Source organism: Carcharhinus amblyrhynchos, chromosome 7, assembly GCF_965287045.1.
Source record: "Carcharhinus amblyrhynchos chromosome 7, sCarAmb.v2.hapA, whole genome shotgun sequence".
Classification (NCBI taxonomy): domain Eukaryota; kingdom Metazoa; phylum Chordata; class Chondrichthyes; order Carcharhiniformes; family Carcharhinidae; genus Carcharhinus; species Carcharhinus amblyrhynchos.
Window position 1 is genome coordinate 121088350 of NC_137330.1, and position 19877 is coordinate 121108226.

Consider the following 19877-nt stretch of genomic DNA (forward strand, 5'->3'; position numbering starts at 1 on the left):
ACAGCCCGAGAACATCCCCCCACCCCACCCCCCGGGACCACCCACAGCCTGAGAACATTCCCCCCCCCACCCCCCGGGACCACCCACAGCCCGAGAACATCCCCCCACCCCCGGGACCACCCACAGCCCGAGAACATCCCCCCACCCCCCGGGACCACCCACAGCCCGAGAACATCCCCCCACCCCCCCAGACCACCCACAGCCCGAGAACATCCCCCCACCCCCCACCCCCCGGGACCACCCACAGCCCGAGAACATCCCCCCACCCCCCCACCCCCCGGGACCACCCACAGCCCGAGAACATCCCCCCACCCCCCGGGACCACCCACAGCCCGAGAACATTCCCCCACCCCCCCAACCCCGGGACCACCCACAACATGAGAACAATCCGCCCCCACCCCTGGACCACCCGCAGCCCAAGAACATCCCTCCCATCCCAGGACCACCCACGGCCTAGGAACCGTTAATTTAAAGTTTATTTATTAGTGTTGCAAGTCGGCTTACATTAACACTGCAATGACGCTACTGAGAAAATCCCCTGGTTGCCATTTCCGGCAACCGTTCGGGTACACTGAGGGAGAATTCAACATGGCCAATGCACCTAACCAGCACACCTTTTGGACTGAGAGGAAACCCATGCAGACACAGGGAATCAAACCTGGGACCCTGGTGTGTGAGGCAGCAGTGCTAACCACTGTACCACTCACCCCAGTTCCACCCGAGAACATCCCCTTTCTGGGATCACCCACAGTCTGTGAAACACCTTCCCCAGATCAGAGTCTGAGCATGCCCCTCTCTGAAACCACCCACACCCTGAAAAACTGCCCTGGGAGATCCACTGTCCAAGCCTCCTGTCTGGGATTAGCCAGAGCTACAGATTACCATCCCTTGCATTAACCAGAGCCTAAACATCACTACCAACCCATCCCTGCCCAAAGCTATAATGTTTATGTATACTTGTGTCATATATACTCATAATTATTTACATTTTCTTAGTTATTCCTTTGAAAGACAGGAGAATCACTGACAGATACTGGGACAAATGTTTAATACGTGTTGTCAATTGGAAAGGTACTTGAGGAAAAGACCCTGAATCATTTCAGTGAAAATGAATGTGCTGAGTTAGGAGTGAAACAGGAGCAATGAAGTGGAGGGGCTGAACATCTTTCCTTATTCTCTTCACACGTTGTTTCCCGGCCATCTTTGGGAGGACATGATTCATGAACAGGAAATAAAAAGCAGCTTTGATTGGGCTGTAAGAACAGAATTATATGTTTAGGCCAGATTGGTGATTCAGAGTACAAATTCCTGGCTCTCCTCCCCAGATTGATAGCTGTGATTTTGCCCATCACTGGCCATGGTCAATATACCTGCTGTAGAAGATAAATTAATGGATAGAAACTGGCGATGGGGATTGAAGAGAATAAATTAACCCCTCCCAACCACAGATTCTGGAGAACAAAGCTTGGAGTGCTGGATACAAATTTAGATTTTAGAATTAAACAATTGAGTGTGTTTATTGAGTCTTGCAGTTAAGAATTTGATGCCAGTATTGATTGAAGTACTATTACAATGGGGATGTGAGACAGATTCTAATCTATATTAGCTATTTTGTGTTACTTTTTTTACGCTCTCATGAGATGATATCGTGACCCAGGCCATTCTTGACTGGATGAGTAACTCCCTCCTGTCTTTGTCATGGACAACAATAGGGGCTTGAGTCAGAGAGCCACAAAAACGGTTTGTTCTTTGCTTGTGACTTGATGTCCCTGGTTTAACTTTACTTAAAAGTGGAGTCATGGTTTGTGGGGTAAATGAGGTTGTTTTGGGGGCAGGGGGAAAACAGGATGTCATGTTTCAGTTCTTGGCCACGTGAACAAGGTCCTTTTAAGAGACCAGCCATGCAGGTTAAGTAGAGAAGGAAGCATGGTCCAACAGTCAGGTAATCTCTGCTGACTGTCTCTAAGAAATGGAACAGCCTGTGTCTTTCTGGGGCTTCAGGTCTGGCTCCTTCACAGGTTTCACCTCCTCTTCCTTTTTCTCCTTCGCCTAAAAAGAGAAGATCAAAATGCATTAATCATAGAACCATAGAAAATTACAGCTCAGAAAGAGGCCTTTTGGCCCTTCTTGTCTGTGCCGAACCCTTTTTTGCCTAGTCCCACTAACTTGCACTTGAACCACATCCCTCCACACCCCTCTCATCCATAAACCTGTCCAAGTTTTTCTTAAATGTTAAAAGTGACCCCGCATTTACCACTTTATCTGGAAGCTCATTCCACACTACCACCACTCTGTGAAGAAGCCCCCCCCTAATATTCCCTTTAAACTTTTCTCCTTTCACCCTTAACCCATGCCCTTGGTTTTTTTCTCCCCTAGCCTCAGTGGAAAAAGCCTGCTTGCAATCACTCTATCTATACCCATCAAAATCTTATACACCTCTATCAAATCTCCCCTGATTCTTTGCTCCAGGGAATAAAGTCCTAACCATTGAGTACCCTATCACTGCCGCTGTCCTGTTCTTCCTCCCACCCTTTTGCACTGCAGAACCAGACTCAGTATCAGAGTTCCGGATGTTGCAGCTTGTCCCAGGTAAAGCATCCCCTACAACAGTATCCAATTCAGTATACCTGTTGTGGAGTGGTACGGCCAGAGGGGAACCCTGCTCTGCCTGTCCTTTCAATTTTCCATTTTCTCTCCTTACAGTAACCCAATTTCCTCTGCTCTGCTGCTTAGGTGTAACTACCTCCCTAAAGCTACTGTCTATATACTTCTCATTCTCCTGAATTAGACGGAGGTCTTCAAGCTCCTTCTCCAGTTCCCTAACACGCTTTGCTAGCAGTTGGATGCATCTTTTGCAGGTGTTGTCGTCAGGGATGTCAGAGATCTCCCACATCCTGCAAGAGGAGCATTCCAGCATCGTGCCTGGCATTTTTTTCTGGGGAAAAACAAGAATAAACTTTCTGAAAAGGAAAAACTACTCTCGCCTCTACGTTCTGTAAAAGCTGGCGACACAGTCCAGGATTACAACAGGAGCTGGACCCTAATGGACAGAGTCCAGAATTACAACAGGAGCTGGTCCCTTGCCCACTCACAGTCTATCTATATTCCCCTGCAGACTTAGTGTCCTCTGCGAACTTTGACACTACACTTGATCCCCAACTCCAAATCATCTATGTAAATTGTAAAAAAATTGCGGTCCCAACACTGACACCTGAGGCTCGTCACCATTAGTCACTGATCGCCAACCAGAAAGCATCCATTTACCCCCACTCATTGCTTTCTGTTAACTAATCCTCTATCCATGCTAATAACTTCCCCATATCTTATGTAGCAATCTTTTGTGCAACACCTTGTTGAATGTCTTCTGGAAATCCAGATACACAACATCCACAGGTTCCCCATTGAAGACATTCCGAGTGTGGTGAACAAAGAATTCCACTAAGTTAATTAAACATGGCCTGCCTTCCATGAACCCATGCTGTGTCTTCCCAATTGGACAATTTGTATCCAGATGTCTCATTATTTCTTCCTTGATGATAGATTCAAGCATCTTCCCCACTACTGAAGTTGAACTTTCCTCCTCTTTCCTTAAGTGTCCCCTACTATTAGACATTGGGAATTCTGGAAAAAAGATTCTGACTGTCAACCCTAACCATACCTCATAATTTAGAACATAGAACATTACAGCACAGTACAGGCCCTTCGGCCCTCGATGTTGCACCGACCAGTGGAACCAATCTAATGACCCTCTAACCTAAACTATTCCAAAGTTATCCATATACCTATCCACTGACCATTTGAACGCCCTTAAAGGTGGTGAGTCCACAACTGCTGCAGGCAGGGCATTCCACGTCCTTACTACCCTCTGAGTAAAGAACCTACCTCTGACATCCGTCCTATAATTACCACCCCTTAATTTAAAACTATGTCCCCTCGTGTTAGCCATCACTATCCGAGGAAAAAGGCTCCCACTGTCTACCCTATCTAATCCTCTGATCATCTTAAGAACATAAGAACATAAGAAATAGGAGCAGGAGTAGGCCATCTGGCCCTTCGAGCCTGCCCCGCCATTCAATAAGATCATGGCTGATCTGTCGTGGCTCAGTTCCACTTTCCCGCCCTCTCCCCATAACCCTTAATCCCCTCTCTTATCAAAAACCCATCAACCCGCTTCTTAAAAATATTTAGCGAGGCAGCCTCCACCACTTCAACGGGCAGAGAATTCCAGAGATTCACCACCCTTTGAGTGAAGAAGTTCCTCCTCAACTCCGTTCTGAACCGCCCCCCCTTTATCTTGAGGCTGTGCCCCCTAGTCCTACTGTCTTTTTTGAGCGGGAAGAGTCTTTCCACCTCTATCCTATCCATCCCATTCATCATCTTATACGTCTCAATGAGATCTCCCCTCATTCTTCTAAACTCTAACGAGTACAAGCCTAGTTTATTCAGCCTCTCCTCATAGCTCAACCCCCTCAACTCCGGTATCAGCCTAGTAAACCTCCTCTGCACTCCCTCCAGGGCCAAAATATCCTTGCGCAGGTGCGGCGCCCAAAACTGCACACAGTACTCCAGCTGCGGCCTCACCAATGCCCTATACAGCTGCAGCAAGACCTCCCTACTTTTATATTCAATCCCCCTCGCTATGAAGGCCAGCATCCCATTCGCCTTCCTGACCACCTGCTGCACTTGCAGGCTGGGTTTTTGCGACTCATGCACAAGGACCCCGAGGTCCCTCTGCACCGTCGCCTGCTGCAGTTTTTCGCCACGTAAGTAATAGTCCTTCCTACCATTCTTCCTACCAAAGTGGACCACCTCACACTTGCCAACATTAAATTCCATTTGCCATTTCCTGGCCCATTCGCCCAGCCTATCTAGATCCTTCTGCAGACTCTCCACACCCTCCGCACAATTTGCCTTTCCCCCAATCTTGGTGTCATCAGCAAATTTCGACACCCTACACTCGGTTCCCTCCTCCAGATCATCTATATAAATGGTAAATAGCTGAGGCCCCAGCACCGACCCCTGGGGCACCCCACTAGTCACCAACCGCCAATCCGAATAGCACCCATTGACCCCCACTCTCTGCCTCCTATTTGACAACCAATCCTCTATCCACGCTAACACCCTACCCCCAACTCCATGTCCTCTGACCTTCTGCAGTAACCTCTTGTGAGGTACAATATGCCATCTTGTATGCCTCAATTAGGTCACCTCGTAACCTTCTTCTCTCTAACGAAAATAACCTCAAGTCCCTCAGCCTTTCCTCATAAGACCTTCCCACCATACCAGACAACATCCTGGTAAACCTCCTTTGCACCCTTTCCAATGCCTTCACATCTTTCTTACAATGCGGCAACTGGAACTGCATGCAATACTCCAAGTGCAGCTGCACCAGAGTTTTGTACAGTTGTAACATGACCTCACGGCTCCGAAATTCAGTCCCGCTACCAATAAAAGCTAACACACTATACGCCTTCTTAACAACCTTATCAACCTGGGTGCCAACTTTCAGGGGTCTACGCACATGTACACCGAGATCTCTCTGCTCGTCAACACTACCAAGAATCCTTCATTAGCCCTATATTCTGTATTCCTGTTACTCTTACCAAAGTGAATCATCTCACACTTTTCTGCATTAAACTCCATCTGCCGCCTCTCAGCTCAGCTCTGCAGCTTATCTAAGTCCCTCTGCAAACTGTAACATCCATCCTCACTGTCTACATCTCCTCTGACTTTGGTGTCGTCAGCAAATTTACTAACCCATCCTTCTACACCCTCATCTAGGTCATTTATAAAAATGACAAACAGCAGTGGCCCCAAAACAGATCCCTGAGGCACACCACTAGTAACTGCACTCCAGGTTGAATAGTTCCCATCAACCACCACCTTCTGTCTAACAGCTAGCCAATTCCTGATCCAAACTGCTAAATCACCCTCAATCCCATGCATCTGCATTTTCTGCAACAGCCTACCATGGGGAACCTTATCAAACGCTTTACTAAAATCCATATACACCACATCAACTGCCTTACTCTTATCCACCTCTTTGGTCACCTTTTCAAAAAACTCTTAAGGTTTGTGGAGCACAACCTACCCTTCTCAAAACCGTGTTGACTATCCCTAATCAATTTATTTCTCTCTAGATGATTATAAATCCTATCTCTTATAATTCTTTCCAAAACTTTACCAACAACAGAAGTAAGGCTCACCAGTCCATAATTCTCAGGATGGTCTCTACTCCTTCTTGAACAAGGGGACAACAGTTGCTATCCTCCAGTCTTCCAGCACTATACCTGTCACCATTGACGACATGAAGATCAAAGCCAAAGGCTCTGCAATCTCTTCCCTAGCCTTCCAGAGAATCCTAGGATAAATCCCATCCGGCCCAGGGGACTTATCTATTTTCATACTCTCAAGAATTGCTAACACTTCCTCATGTACCTCAATCCCGTCTAGTCTAAAAGCCTGTATCTCAATATTCTCCTTGACTACATTGACGTTTTCCTGTGTGAATACTGATGAATAGGCTTCCATCAGGTTTCCCCTCAGCCTCTACTGCTCCAGAGAAAACAGCCCTAGTGTGTCCTGCGTCTTCTTATAGCTTATCCAGGCAGCATTCTGGTAAACCTCTTCTGCACCCTTTCCAAGATCTCCACATCCTTCCTGCAATCCACTAATATCGATTATTACTTTCCCCAGGATTACCACAATTTCTTGGTTGATAAACAGCCTGTAATGGTGACCATGTTGAATTTGTCCTGCAACTTACATATCTTGAACCTCCTTTTTGAAACACGTAACCTGGGTAACTTTTGTAAGTAACTCGATAACCCTGCAATCTGGCAACCAGAATTGAACGCAACACTCTTAAGTGTGACCTAACCAAAGTTTTATAAAGCTGCATTATGACATCCTGACTCTTGTACTCAATGCCCCAACCAATAAAGACAAGCATGCTATACGCCTTCTTTACCACTCTAATTACCGGTGTGGTCATTTTCAGGGAGCTATGGGCTTAAACCCCAAGATCCCTCTGTACAAAGCTGTTCAAGGTCAAATGTGGATTGCCTGATATCAGCTGCTCCCAATTAACTCTCCCTAGCTCCTGCTTAATGTTGTCATAATTTGCTGTACCCCAATTTAATACCTTCCTTATCCTTATTCATAGCTATTTTAAAATTTGCGTTGTGATCACGGTTTCTAAAATTTCATTGAAAGGTCAGTCACCAGGCCAGGCTTGTTTGCCAATACAAGGTCCAGTATGGCCCCTCCTCTCGTCTGACTATCACGTTCTCTTTCAAGAAACCCTCTTGGATCACATAAGGGAATTAAGGGTTATGGGGAGCAGGCGGGTAAGTGGAATTGATCCACTTCAGATCAGCCATGATCTTATTGAATGGCAGGGCAGGCTCGAGGGGCTAGATGGCCTACTCATGCTCCTATTTCTTATGTTCTTACATATCAAATTCTGCCCCAACTAAGCCTTTTTCTCCAAGGAAGTCCTAGTCAACATTGGAAAAGTTAAAGTTATCCACTAACCAGTTACAATTATACACAAGAACACTCATTTTCCTAGATTACAACATAGCCAAATGAATCCTTTTAAAGTATAGGCAATCCTGAAATAGTGAAAGGCACTATAGAAAAGTCTAGGGTTAGGATTGATCCATTGACTGTATCTACACTTCCCACTGCCTCAGAAAAAGTAGCCAGCATAATCAAGGATTCCACTCACCCTGGACAGTCTTTCTTCCAAAAGCCTGAGGTCACATACTAACCGAGTCAAAAACAGCTTCTTCCCTGCTGCCAGACTTTTGAATGGACTTATCTTGCATTAAGTTAATCTTTCTCTACACCCTAGCTATGATTGTAACACTACATTCTACACTATCTGCTTTCCTTCCCTATGAACGGTATGCTTTGTCTGTATAACGTGCAAGAAACAATACTTTTCACTATATACTAATACGTGTGACAATAATAAATCAAATCAAGATCCTAGGCCTTGCTATCCTTAGGTCAGCAGTTATCACTGGCTGAAGTCAGTTAATTAATGACAGAGTGAGGGCCATTCCTAGGGCCTCAGCTACTCACTGTGTGAACTCATCCAGTCAACTGAGTGAAAGGGTCACACATGTTATCAGATCTCTCTTCCTACCTTGTCATCCTTGGGCATTCTGGTGATGTCGAATGCATTGTATACTTCCTGGGTCCACTGAGTGCTGAGTGCTGGAAGCTCAAATGACTGCGGCTCCACCAAACCATAGTTTGCCTTTAGTTCCAGCTGCGGAGTCTCTGGAGGAACTTTTTGGAAATAGCTTGAAAGAGAAACAATGGATGATAATAAAAATGACTCCTTCTTGGTTGCTCTATCATACAAACAACATTCCTTGTAATTTATGGGAAATCCAAAAAACCTCCTCTTGTTTTAATTTATCATGGTTAGACAACTCTCTAAACAGCTACTTTCAGTGCTAACGTTACTATTTCCCAGGCTTCCTGCAGCTCAACAGGAACACATGAAACAGAGGCTAAAATCTGAGGATCAAGCCAGCCAGCCAAGCAGATTGAAGAGCTATCTTCATGCAGCTCCCAGAGGGCTAGTTCATCCCCTCTCTCAATCTTACATGGGCAAGTTAGCGAAATGCAGGGTTTCCCAAACTTTCCCAGCTCTGAAATCCCCAGTGACCTCCCAAGAGCAACAGGAACTTCAAACATTTTCAATGTCGACACTCCCTTTTTTGCCAGGCAATAAGTGCAAACATAGATATCAAATGTGAACACATCCTTTCTAGCTATATCTATGCATATATTAAAGAAGAGGCACAAAGTCACAAATACATTCACCCACCACATGGCCCCCCCACTAACCCCAGGCCAAACCACTATCCTATGGTCCTTTAACATTAATTCTTGGACCACAACTATTTACCATCTATATCAATGATCGATAAGCAGGGGCAGAGTAACATAGCAAAATTTGCTGACAACAAAATAGAAGGGAAAGCAGGAATGAAAAAGAGATTAAAAAGTTTACAAATGGCTATTGGATAGGCTAGGGGAATGGGCCAGAACCTGGCAGATGGAGTTTAATGTGAATAAATGCAAGGTTATCCATTTTGGCTAGAAAAATAAAAGGGCAAATTACTATTTAAATGGGAAACAGATTCAAAAGGTGCCTGTGCAGAGGGTGTCCTTTAGCATGAGTCTCAGAAAGTGGGTATGGAAGTGCAGAATGTTACAAGGAAGGCAAATGGAATCTTGGCGTTTATTGCAAAGGGTGTGGGGTATAAAAGTAGAGAAGTGTTGTTACAATTGTATAAGGTATTGTTGAGACCACACTTGGAGTATTGTGTTCATTTTTGGTCACCTTCTTTGAGGAAGGATGTGGTGGCACAGGAGGCAGTTCAGAAGAAGTTCACGAGATTCAGGTTTGAAGGGATTGTTATAGAACATAGAACATTACAGCGCAGTACAGGCCCTTCGGCCCTCGATGTTGCGCCGACCAGCGGAACCAATCGAATGGCCCTCTAACCTAAACTACTCCAATGTTATCCATATGCCTATCCACTGACCATTTGAACGCCCTTAAAGCTGGCGAGTTCACAACTGCAGCAGGCAGGGCATTCCACGACCTTACTACCCTCTGAGTAAAGAACCTACCTCTGACATCCGTCCTATAATTATCACCCCTTAACTTAAAGCTATGACCCCTTGTGTTAGCCATCACCATCCGAGGTAAAAGGCTCTCACTGTCCACCCTATCTAATCCTTTGATCATCTTGTATGCCTCAATCAGGTCACCTCGTAACCTTCTTCTCTCCAATGAAAATAACCTCAAGTCAAAAAACAAAGAACAAAAACAGCCTGGCAAACAGGCCCTTCGGCCCAACGAGCCATCTCAACACCACCAGTCCCCCCCTCCACCCACAACCCTTGTCTAATGTTTTATGGCCATCCACATTGAGGGAAACTAATTTAGGGACAATTTATTACTGCCAATCAGCCTAACAGCACATCTTAGGGGTGTGGGAGGAAACCGGAGCACTCAGAGAAAACCCACGCAAGCACAGCGAGAATGCGCAAGCTCCCAGAGACACTGGCCCAAATCCATGTGTCTGCACAGCAATCAGTGATAGTCACTGAGCTGTTGTCTTGCCCAGTATCTGGTCCAGTTTAGGCACACACTAACGACATGAAGCACTAGGCCAATCCTGAACAACCAAGAGCAGCCCCAGTACGACCCATCGCGTGTATGCCCCTCGTTGGACACAAGGCGGACCAACTTAAAACCTGTGAATGAAAAGAAAAAAGAAACATCATTATTGTACCATATCCATTTACCTTACCAGGGACGCCCCAATGCTAATGACCCTTATTTAAAACAATCTCCTATATCCACCATCTCCAACCCACTCATGTGCCTAAGTTACTCTTAAATGACTCTAGCGTGTTTGCCTCCACCACCTTACTTGGCAGAGCATTCCATACCCCCACTCCCCTCTGTGTGAAAAACCTCCTTCTAATACCTGTGTTATACCTCTCCCCCCTCACCTTAAGTCCATGGCCCCTTGTCCTACGTGTCTCTATCATAGGAAATAGCTTACCTCTGTTTACTCTATCTATACCCTTCATAATCTTATATACCTCTATTAGATTCCCCCTCAGTCGCCGTCTTTCAAGGGAAAAGAGCCCCAATTTCTTCAATCTTTCCTCATACCCCAGTCCTTCCATACCAGGCAACATCCTGGTAAACCTCCTCTGCACTCTCTCCAGAATCTCCACGTCCTTCCAGTAGTAAGGCGACCAGAACTGGACGCAGTACTCTAAATGCGGCCTAACCAACGTTCTGTACAACTGCAACGTTAGACTCCAGCTCTTATATTCTATACCCCTTCCTATAAAGGCTAACATACCATAGGCTTTCTTCACCACACTCTCCACTTGCACTGCCACCTTCAAAGACTTGTGCACTTGCACCCCCAGGTCTCGCTGCGATTCTATACTTCTTACGGGCTTACCCTTTATCATATAACTCCCCCCTACATTATTCCAGCCAAAATGCATCACCTCACATTTATCCGGATTAAACTCCATTTGCCATATATCTGCCCAATCAACCAGCCGATCAATATCCCGTTGTATTGCCAGACACTGCTCCTCACTGCCTGCCAATCCAGCCATCTTGGTGTCATCAGCAAATTTGCTGATCACACCACCTACTCCCTCTTCCAAATAATTTATATACACTACAAAGAGAAGAGGTCCCAGTACTGAGCCCTGCGGCACACCACTAGTAAAAAGTCTGACAACACCAGGTTTTAGTCCAACCTATTTATTTGATAATATACTCGCAAGCTTTCAGGTTAGCCCCTTCGTCAGGTGAATGGAGAGTTCTGGCCTCAGACAGAGCATATAAAGCACAGACAGTTTAGAGATTACTGATTAGAATGCGAATCCTTACACCTAACCTGCTGTTCAAGACCTGAAGTGGCTGATAATCTGAGTGGAAGGAGCACTGATCACAGTTTAAAGAAATGTGTATTGTCTCCAGACAGTACAGTAAGTGAGGTTTTGCAAACCCAGGCAAGCCACGGGGGTTACAGATAGTGCGACATGAACCCAAGATCCCTGTTGAGACCGTCCTCATGTGTGCGGAACTTGGCTATCAGTCTCTGTTCAGCGACTCTGCGCTGTCGTGTGTCGTGAAGGCCGCCTTGGAGAATGCTTAGCCGAAGGTCAGAGGCTGAATGCCCGTGACCACTGAAGTGTTCGCCAACAGGAAGGGAACAGTCTTGCCTGGTGACTGTCGAGCGATGTTCATTCATCCGTTGTCGTAGCGTCTGCATGGTCTCCCCAATGTACCATGCTTCGGGACATCCTTTCTTGCAACGTATCAGGTAGACCTTCGGGTAAGCATTCTCCAAGGCGGCCTTCACGACACATGACAGCGCAGAGTCGCTGAACAGAGACTGATAGCCAAGTTCCGCACACATGAGGATGGTCTCAACAGGGATCTTGGGTTCATGTCGCACTGTCTGTAACCCCCGTGACTTGCCTGGGTTTGCAAAACCTCACTTACTGTACTGTCTGGAGACAATACACATCTCTTTAAACTGTGATCAGTGCTCCTTCCACTCAGATTATCAGCCACTTCAGGTCTTGAACAGCAGGTTAGGTGTAAGGATTCGCATTCTAATCAGTAATCTCTAAACTGTCTGTGCTTTATATGCTCTGTCTGAGGCCAGAACTCTCCATTCACCTGACGAAGGGGCTAACCCGAAAGCTTGCGAGTATATTATCAAATAAATAGGTTGGACTAAAACCTGGTGGTCAGACTTTTTACTGTGTTTACACCAGTCCAACGCCGGCATACCCACATCATGCACACCACTAGTGACAGACCTCCAGCTAGAAAAGGACCCCTGCACTACTACTCTGACTCCTCTTTGCAAGCCAGTTCTCTACCCATCTAGATACCTGGCCACGTATCCCATGAGCTTCAATCTTCTCTACCAACCTACCATGAGGGACTTTGTCAAACGCCTTACTGAAATCCATATAGACGACATCAACGGCTCGTCCTTCGTCGACCGTTTTTGTCACCTCCTCAAAGAATTCTACCAGATTCATAAGGCAAGACTTCCCCCTTACAAAAGCCATGCTGCGTATCCTTAATCAGATCGCAACGCTCTCAGTGCACATACATCCTATCCCTAAGAATCCTCTCCATCAACTTGCCTACCACTGATGTTAAACTCACCGGCCTATAGTTACCCGGGCTATCCCTCCTACCCTTTTTAAACAACGGTACCATGTTTGCTATCCTCCAGTCCTCTGGGACCTCACCTCTGTCCAAAGAAGAGACAAAGATTTGCGTCAGAGGCCCAGCAATCTCATCCCTTGCCTCCCTAAGCAGCCTAGGATAATGCCATCGGGCCCCAGAGACTTATCGGTTTTAATGCTACCTAAAAGCCCTAATACTTCTTCCCTTGTAATCAATAGATATTTCAATTGGTCTACCGCTCCCTCGATGACCGTACCAGACATCAAGCCCCTCTCCTTCGTGAATACCGACGCAAAGTATTCATTCAGGATCTCCCCCATTCCCTCTGCCTCTAAGCACAATTCCCCCCGTCTGTCCCTGAGAGGACCGATTTTACCCCTAGCCACCCTTTTGCTCTTAAGAGTAAAACGCCTTTGGATTCTCCTTAACCCTACCTGCCAAAGCCATCTCATGCCCCCGCTTTGCTCTCCTAACTCCCCTTTTGAGATCCCTCCTACTCTCTCTGTACTCCTCCAACGATCTCTCCATTCCCAGCTGCTTAGACCTGACATACGCCTCTCGTTTCTTCCTAACCAGGTCTTCTATATCTCCAGTAATCCACGGCTCTCTAATCCTACCTTTCCCATCCTTTCTCCTAACCGGCACATGCCTTTCCTGCACCCTTTGCAGTTTTCCCTTGAAAGACTCCCACATGCCTAACGTGGTCTTGCCTTCCAACAGCCTATCCCAGTCTGTATCCCTAAGCTCCTGCCTAATCCGGCTGTATCTAGCCTTCCCCCAATTTAGCACCCTCCCCTTAGGACAGCACTCATCTTTTTCCATTCGTATCCTAAAGTAGACGGAGTTGTGGTCACTATTAGCCACATGTTCGCCTACTGCAACCTCAACACCTGACCTGGCTCATTGCCCAGAACTAAATCCAGTATAGCCCCCTCTCTAGTCGGGCTATCTACATACTGTTGCAAGGATCCTTCCAATACACATCTTACGAATTCCTCCCCGTCCGACCCCCCAGCTCTAGGCATCTTCCAATCCACCCCAGGGAGATTAAAATCTCCCACTACAACAACCCTGTTCTTCCTACACTTGTCCAAAATGTCCCTACATATACCCTCTCCCACTGCCTGTGGGTTGTCAGGTGGCCTATAGTACACTCCTAGCATAGTAATGGCCCCCTTCCTATTCCTCAACTCCACCCACAGAGACTCAATTCCCAACCCCCCCCCATGTTATCCTCCCTCTGCACCGCTGTGATCTGCTCCATAACTAAGAGTGCCACTCCCCCTCCTCTTTTCAACCCTCCCCTATCACACCTAAAACACTTATACCCTGGAATATTTAGCTGCCAGTCCTGCCCCTCCTTTAACCATATCTCTGTCACTGCCACCACATCTAAATTCCTCGCGAACATCAAGGCCCTAAGTTCATCCGTCTTACCCGTCACACTCCTCGCATTAAAACAGATGCACTGAAGACCCTCAGGCCCACTCGGATCCTCCTTCTCCTCGGAGATTTTCCTATCATCTAGGCTTACCCTGACCTCCAACTCACTCCCACTCCCAGTGCCTGAGCTGTCTCTCTCCTCCCCACCACCGCCCCCCCCCCCATATTAGTTTAAACCCTGCCGAAACACTCCAGCCAACCTCCCAGCTAAAATAAGTGTACCCTTCCCATTTAAATGTTCCCTATCCCTCTTTATACAAGTGCCCTTCCTTTGCAAAGACTTCCCAATGGTCTACAAAACTAAAACCCTCTGTCCTGCACCAATCCCTCAGCCACGCATTCAGCTGCAGGGTCTCATTATTTTTATCCCTGTTATTACTGGGCATTGGCAGCAGCCCAGAGATCGCCACCCTGGAGGCTCTGCACTTCAGCCTGGCTCCCAACTCCCTGAACTGCCTACGTATTTCCCCCCTACTCTTCCTTCCTATGTCCTTCTCACCTACATGTATAATTACATCCGCCTGGGTCCCTTGGCCCTTCAAGATTCCCTCTACCCTCTCCAACACATCCTGTACCCCTGCTCCAGGGAGGCAGACTACCTTCCTGGACTCCCGCTTTTGCCCACAGAACCACCTATCAATTCCTCTAACCCTCCCAACCCCCACCACTATCTCACATCCAACCCCCTTCCTTCCCTCTGAGGCATTCCGGTCTTCCCCTCGTGCCCTTTCCACCTCAGTTGGCGCCTTACCCCTGATATCTTGAGAGACTACCCCGGGGTAGCCTTTGGACCATTACTCCTCTTCTTTTTCCCCTTCCTAACTGTAACCCACCCATCCCCCTCCTAGGCTCTGGGATCCCCTCTTGAACATGGTTCCTATTCATTAGCGCCTCATTCTCCCTGACTAAAAACAAATCCTCCAGCCTCAACTCCAGTTGCCTAACCCGGGCCCTCAAACGCTGCAACTCCAGACATTTGGTGCAGATGTGGACTCTCCGGAGATGCTGTGTCTTCAGGAACTCCCACATATTGCACCTTACACGCCTCCCCATGGACCCTGCCATTTATTTGACCACCCTTAAACCTATGGACACAGTTAGAAAAATTTGATCAGTATCTCATCTTGCCTAAGCCCTGTGAGCCAAAGCCCTTGCAGTACTCGCTCAGCACCCGCCTCACTCCACTGCCCGCTGTCTACTGTGGCCTTGTTTTTGTACTCCCGTGCTCCCTTCCCAACTGCCCTTGCGCCTAGGACCCGCTACGGAAAGCGCAAAGTGCAAAAAAACCCACGAACCAGCAATGCAATTGAAAAAAATCAGTACACTCGCAGTTTAGACTCACCAGCCACCAGTACACTGCTCCGGAGAACAATGAGTCCCTCAGCCTTTCCTCATAAGACCTTCCCACCATACCAGACAACATCCTGGTAAACCACCTGTGCACCCTTTCCAATGCCTTCACATCTTTCTTATAATGCGGCGACCAGAACTGTAAACAATACTCCAAGTGCGGCTGCACCAGAGTTTTGTACAGTTGTAACATGACCTCACGGCTCCAAAATTCAATCCCTCTACCAATAAAAGCTAACTGCTTGATAGAGCAGATGCAGCACGGTTTCGTTAAGGGGAAGTCGTGTCTGACAAACTTATTGGAGTTCTATGAGGATGTATCTAGGGCGGTGGATAGAGGAGAGCCGGTGGATGTGGTCTTTCTTGATTTTCAGAAGGCGTTTGACAAGATACCTCACAAGAGGTTATTGCAGAAGGTACGGGGACATGGAGTTGGGGGTAGGGTGTTAGCGTGGATAGAGGATTGGTTGTCAAATAGGAGGCAGAGAGTGGGGGTCAATGGGTGCTATTTGGATTGGCGGTTGGTGACTAGTGGAGTGCCCCAGGGGTCGGTGCTGGGGCCTCAGCTATTTACCATTTATATAGATGATCTGGAGGAGGGAACCGAGTGTATGGTGTCGAAGTTTGCTGATGACACCAAGATTGGTGGAACGGCAAATTGTGCAAAGGGTGTGGAGAGTCTGCAGAAGGATCTAGGTAGGCTGGGTGAATGGGCCAGGAAATGGCAAATAGAATTTAATGTTGGCAAGTGCAAGGTGGTCCACTTTGGTAGGAATAATGGTAGGAAGGACTATTACTTACGGGGCGAAAAACTGCAGCAGGCGACGGTGCAGAGGGACCTCGGGGTCCTTGTGCATGAGTCGCAAAAACCCAGCCTGCAGGTGCAGCAGGTGGTCAGGAAGGCTAATGGGATGCTGGCCTTCATAGCAAGGGGGATTGAATATAAAAGTAGGGAGGTCTTGCTGCAGCTGTATAGGGCATTGGTGAGGCCGCAGCTGGAGTACTGTGTGCAGTTTTGGTCGCCGTACTTACGCAAGGATATTTTGGTCTTGGAGGGAGTGCAGAGGAGGTTTACTAGGCTGATACCGGAGTTGAGGGGGTTGAGCTATGAGGAGAGGCTGAATAAACTAGGCTTGTACTCGTTAGAGTTTAGAAGAATGAGGGAAGATCTCATTGAGACATATAAGATGATGAATGGGATGGATAGGAGAGGTGGAGAGGCTCTTCCCGCTCAGAAAGGACAGTAGGACTAGGGGGCACAGCCTCAAGATAAAGGGGGGGTGGTTTAGAACGGAGTTGAGGAGGAACTTCTTCACTCAAAGGGTGGTGAATCTCTGGAATTCTCTGCCCGTTGAGGTGGTGGAGGCTGCCTCGCTAAATACTTTTAAGACGCGGGTTGATGGGTTTTTGATAAGCGAGGGGATTAAGGGTTATGGGGAGAGGGCAGGAATGTGGAACTGAGCCACGACAGATCAGCCATGATCTTATTGAATGGCGGGGCAGGCTCGAAGGGCTAGATGGCCTACTCCTGCTCCTATTTCTTATGTTCTTATGTAAACACCGTACGCCTTCTTAACAACCTTATCAACCTTGGTGCCAACTTTCAGGGAGCTATGCACATGTACACCGAGATCTCTCTGCTCGTCAACACTACTAAGAGTCCTTCCATTAGCCCTATATTCTGTACTCCTGTTACTCTTACCAAAGTGAATCACCTCACACTTTTCCGTATTAAACTCCGTCTGCCACCTCTCGGCCCAGCTCTGCAGCTTATCTATGTCCCTCTGCAAACTGTAACATCTATCCTCACTGTCTATAACTCCTCTGACTTTGGTGTCGTCAGTAAATTTACTAATCCATCCTTCTACACCCTCATCTAGGTCATTTATAAAAATGACATACAGCAGTGGCCCCAAAACAGATCCTTGAGGTACACCACTTGTAACTGCACTCCAGATTGAATATTTCCCATCAACTACCACCTTCTGTCTTCTATCAGCTAGCCAATTCCTGATCCAAACTGCTAAATCACCCTCAATCCCATGCACCTGCATTTTCTGCAACAGCCTACCATGGGGAACCTTATCAAACACTTTGCTAAAATCCATATACACCACGTCAACTGCCTTACCCTTATCCACCTCTTTGGTCACCTTTTCAAAAAACTCAATAGGGTTTGTGAGGCACGACCTACCTTTCACAAAACCGTGTTGACTATCCCTAATTAATTTATTTCCCTCTCGATGATTATAAATCCTATCCCTTATAATTTTTTCCAAAACTTTGCCCACAACAGAAGTAAGGCTCACTGGTCTATAATTCCCAGGATGGTCTCTTGGTTACATAAGGAGCAGTTGAGTAGCTTGGGCTTGCATTTGCTGCAGTACAGTTAATTAATTTAGGTAATTAGCATATTGTTACAAGATGTCATTCTCATTAGAACATGGAAATTGTCTTTGGGAATAGGTGATAAACACTGTAGATTTCAGACTGGTGAGCAAGACAAGCCCTGCAACACAAACCTACCTGTGAATATCTAACAAATATTCATTAAGCATTCTAATTGGACTGTTTGTGGGCTTCAGAATTTACATTCCACACCAGTTATTAAATGTCAAATTAAAGGGGGTTTATATAAATTTTCTTTAAAGCTACAGGAAATAAGTGCAAAAAACCCCAAAAAACTGCTCTTGTGTGATCTGACTGCGTAGGTGAAATTGGGATTTATAGCAGAGAGCTGAGGTCATAGTTCTGGAAGGGAGGGTAGTGGAGTTCAAGACAGAGGTGAGGAGTAGCTCAGAGTTGTGAATCTATGGAATTCTCTGCCCCAGAATGCAGTGGATACAGAATCAATTGATTCAAGAAAAAAATAGATAAATATTTGATCAAAAGCAAGATAAAGCACTATGGGGAAAAGGCAGGGGAGTGGAGTTACGATGAGATGGAGATCAGCCATCATCAGATAGAATGGCGGAGTGGGCTCAATGGGCTGAATTGCCAACTCTCCCTTCTAATTGCTCTGTTTCATTGTAGTGAAACCCGCTCACTCACTCCAAGGCCCCATCAGCTCCCTCTCCTTGGCATGATCTTCACTGTTGCCTGTGGGCTTTTCTGCCCAGCAGCAGCAAGATCGAAGAAATCAAATGGGTCAGAGGAAGGCCTTTCAGACCATCCTCCAACAGGCCTTGTTCTGACTGGCCTATTTGTTTTCTCCAATAATTCTTTTTAAACCTTGCATGTTGGAACTGGCGTTTGCTAGTCATGTGGCTGCCACTAGTTTCATGGACCCCCTGGGATTCACGAACCCCTGTTTGGGAACCCCCGGTGTAACGGTTATGTTGTTGTCCACAGCTGAGCAATGTGACAATCTGAGATCAGTTTACAGAAATAGTAGTAAAAGTGATTGCGAAGATTAGAAACCCAACTAATGTTCAGTGATATTCTTTAGTGATATTTTGTGATATTTCTCACAAGAGGTTATTGCAGAAGGTCGAGGGACATGGAGTTGGGGGCAGGGTGTTAGTGCGGATAGAGGATTGGTTGTCAAATAGGAGGCAGAGAGTGGGGGTCAACGGGTGCTATTCGGATTGGTGGATGGTGACTAGTGGAGTGCCCCAGGGGTCGGTGCTGGGGCCTCAGCTTTTTACCATTTATATAGATGATCTGGAGGAGGGAACCGAGTGTAGGGTGTCGAAATTTGCTGATGACACCAAGATAGGGGGAACGGCAAATTGTGCGGAGGGTGTGGAGAGTCTGCAGAAGGATCTAGATAGGCTGGGCGAATGGGCCAGGAAATGGCAAATGGAATTTAATGTTGGCAAGTGTGAGGTGGTCCACTTTGGTAGGAAGAATGGTAGGAAGGACTATTACTTACAGGGCGAAAAACTGCAGCAGGCGACAGTGCAGAGGGACCTCGGGGTCCTTGTGCATGAGTCGCAAAAACCCAGCTTGCAGGTGCAGCAGGTGGTCAGGAAGGCGAATGGGATGCTGGCCTTCATAGCGAGGGGGATTGAATATAAAAGTAGGGAGGTCTTGCTGCAGCTGTATAGGGCATTGGTGAGGCCGCAGCTGGAGTACTGTGTGCAGTTTTGGGCGCCGCACCTGTGCAAAGATATTTTGGCCTTGGAGGGAGTGCAGAGGAGGTTTACTAGGCTGATACCGGAGTTGAGGGGGTTGAGCTATGAGGAGAGGCTGAATAAACTGGGCTTGTACTCGTTAGAGTTTAGAAGAATGAGGGGAGATCTCATTGAGACGTATAAGATGATGAATGGGATGGATAGGATAGAGGTGGAGAGACTCT

At 46.9% G+C, this 19877-nt stretch overlaps 1 protein-coding gene across 1 annotated transcript in view; it reads right to left on the bottom strand.

Moving 5' to 3' along the window:
* Positions 1-401: 401 nt before the first annotated feature.
* The window catches only part of brox (BRO1 domain and CAAX motif containing), a 51832-nt gene continuing 32356 nt past the window's right edge, over positions 402-19877 (bottom strand). Inside the window, exons 11-12 of the mRNA XM_080193056.1 lie at positions 8156-8315; positions 402-2049 (exon numbers count right to left, since the gene is read on the bottom strand). Coding sequence (XP_080049182.1) covers positions 1963-2049; positions 8156-8315 — 247 coding nt within the window. The 3' untranslated portion in view covers positions 402-1962. The remainder of the gene's footprint in view (positions 2050-8155; positions 8316-19877) is intronic.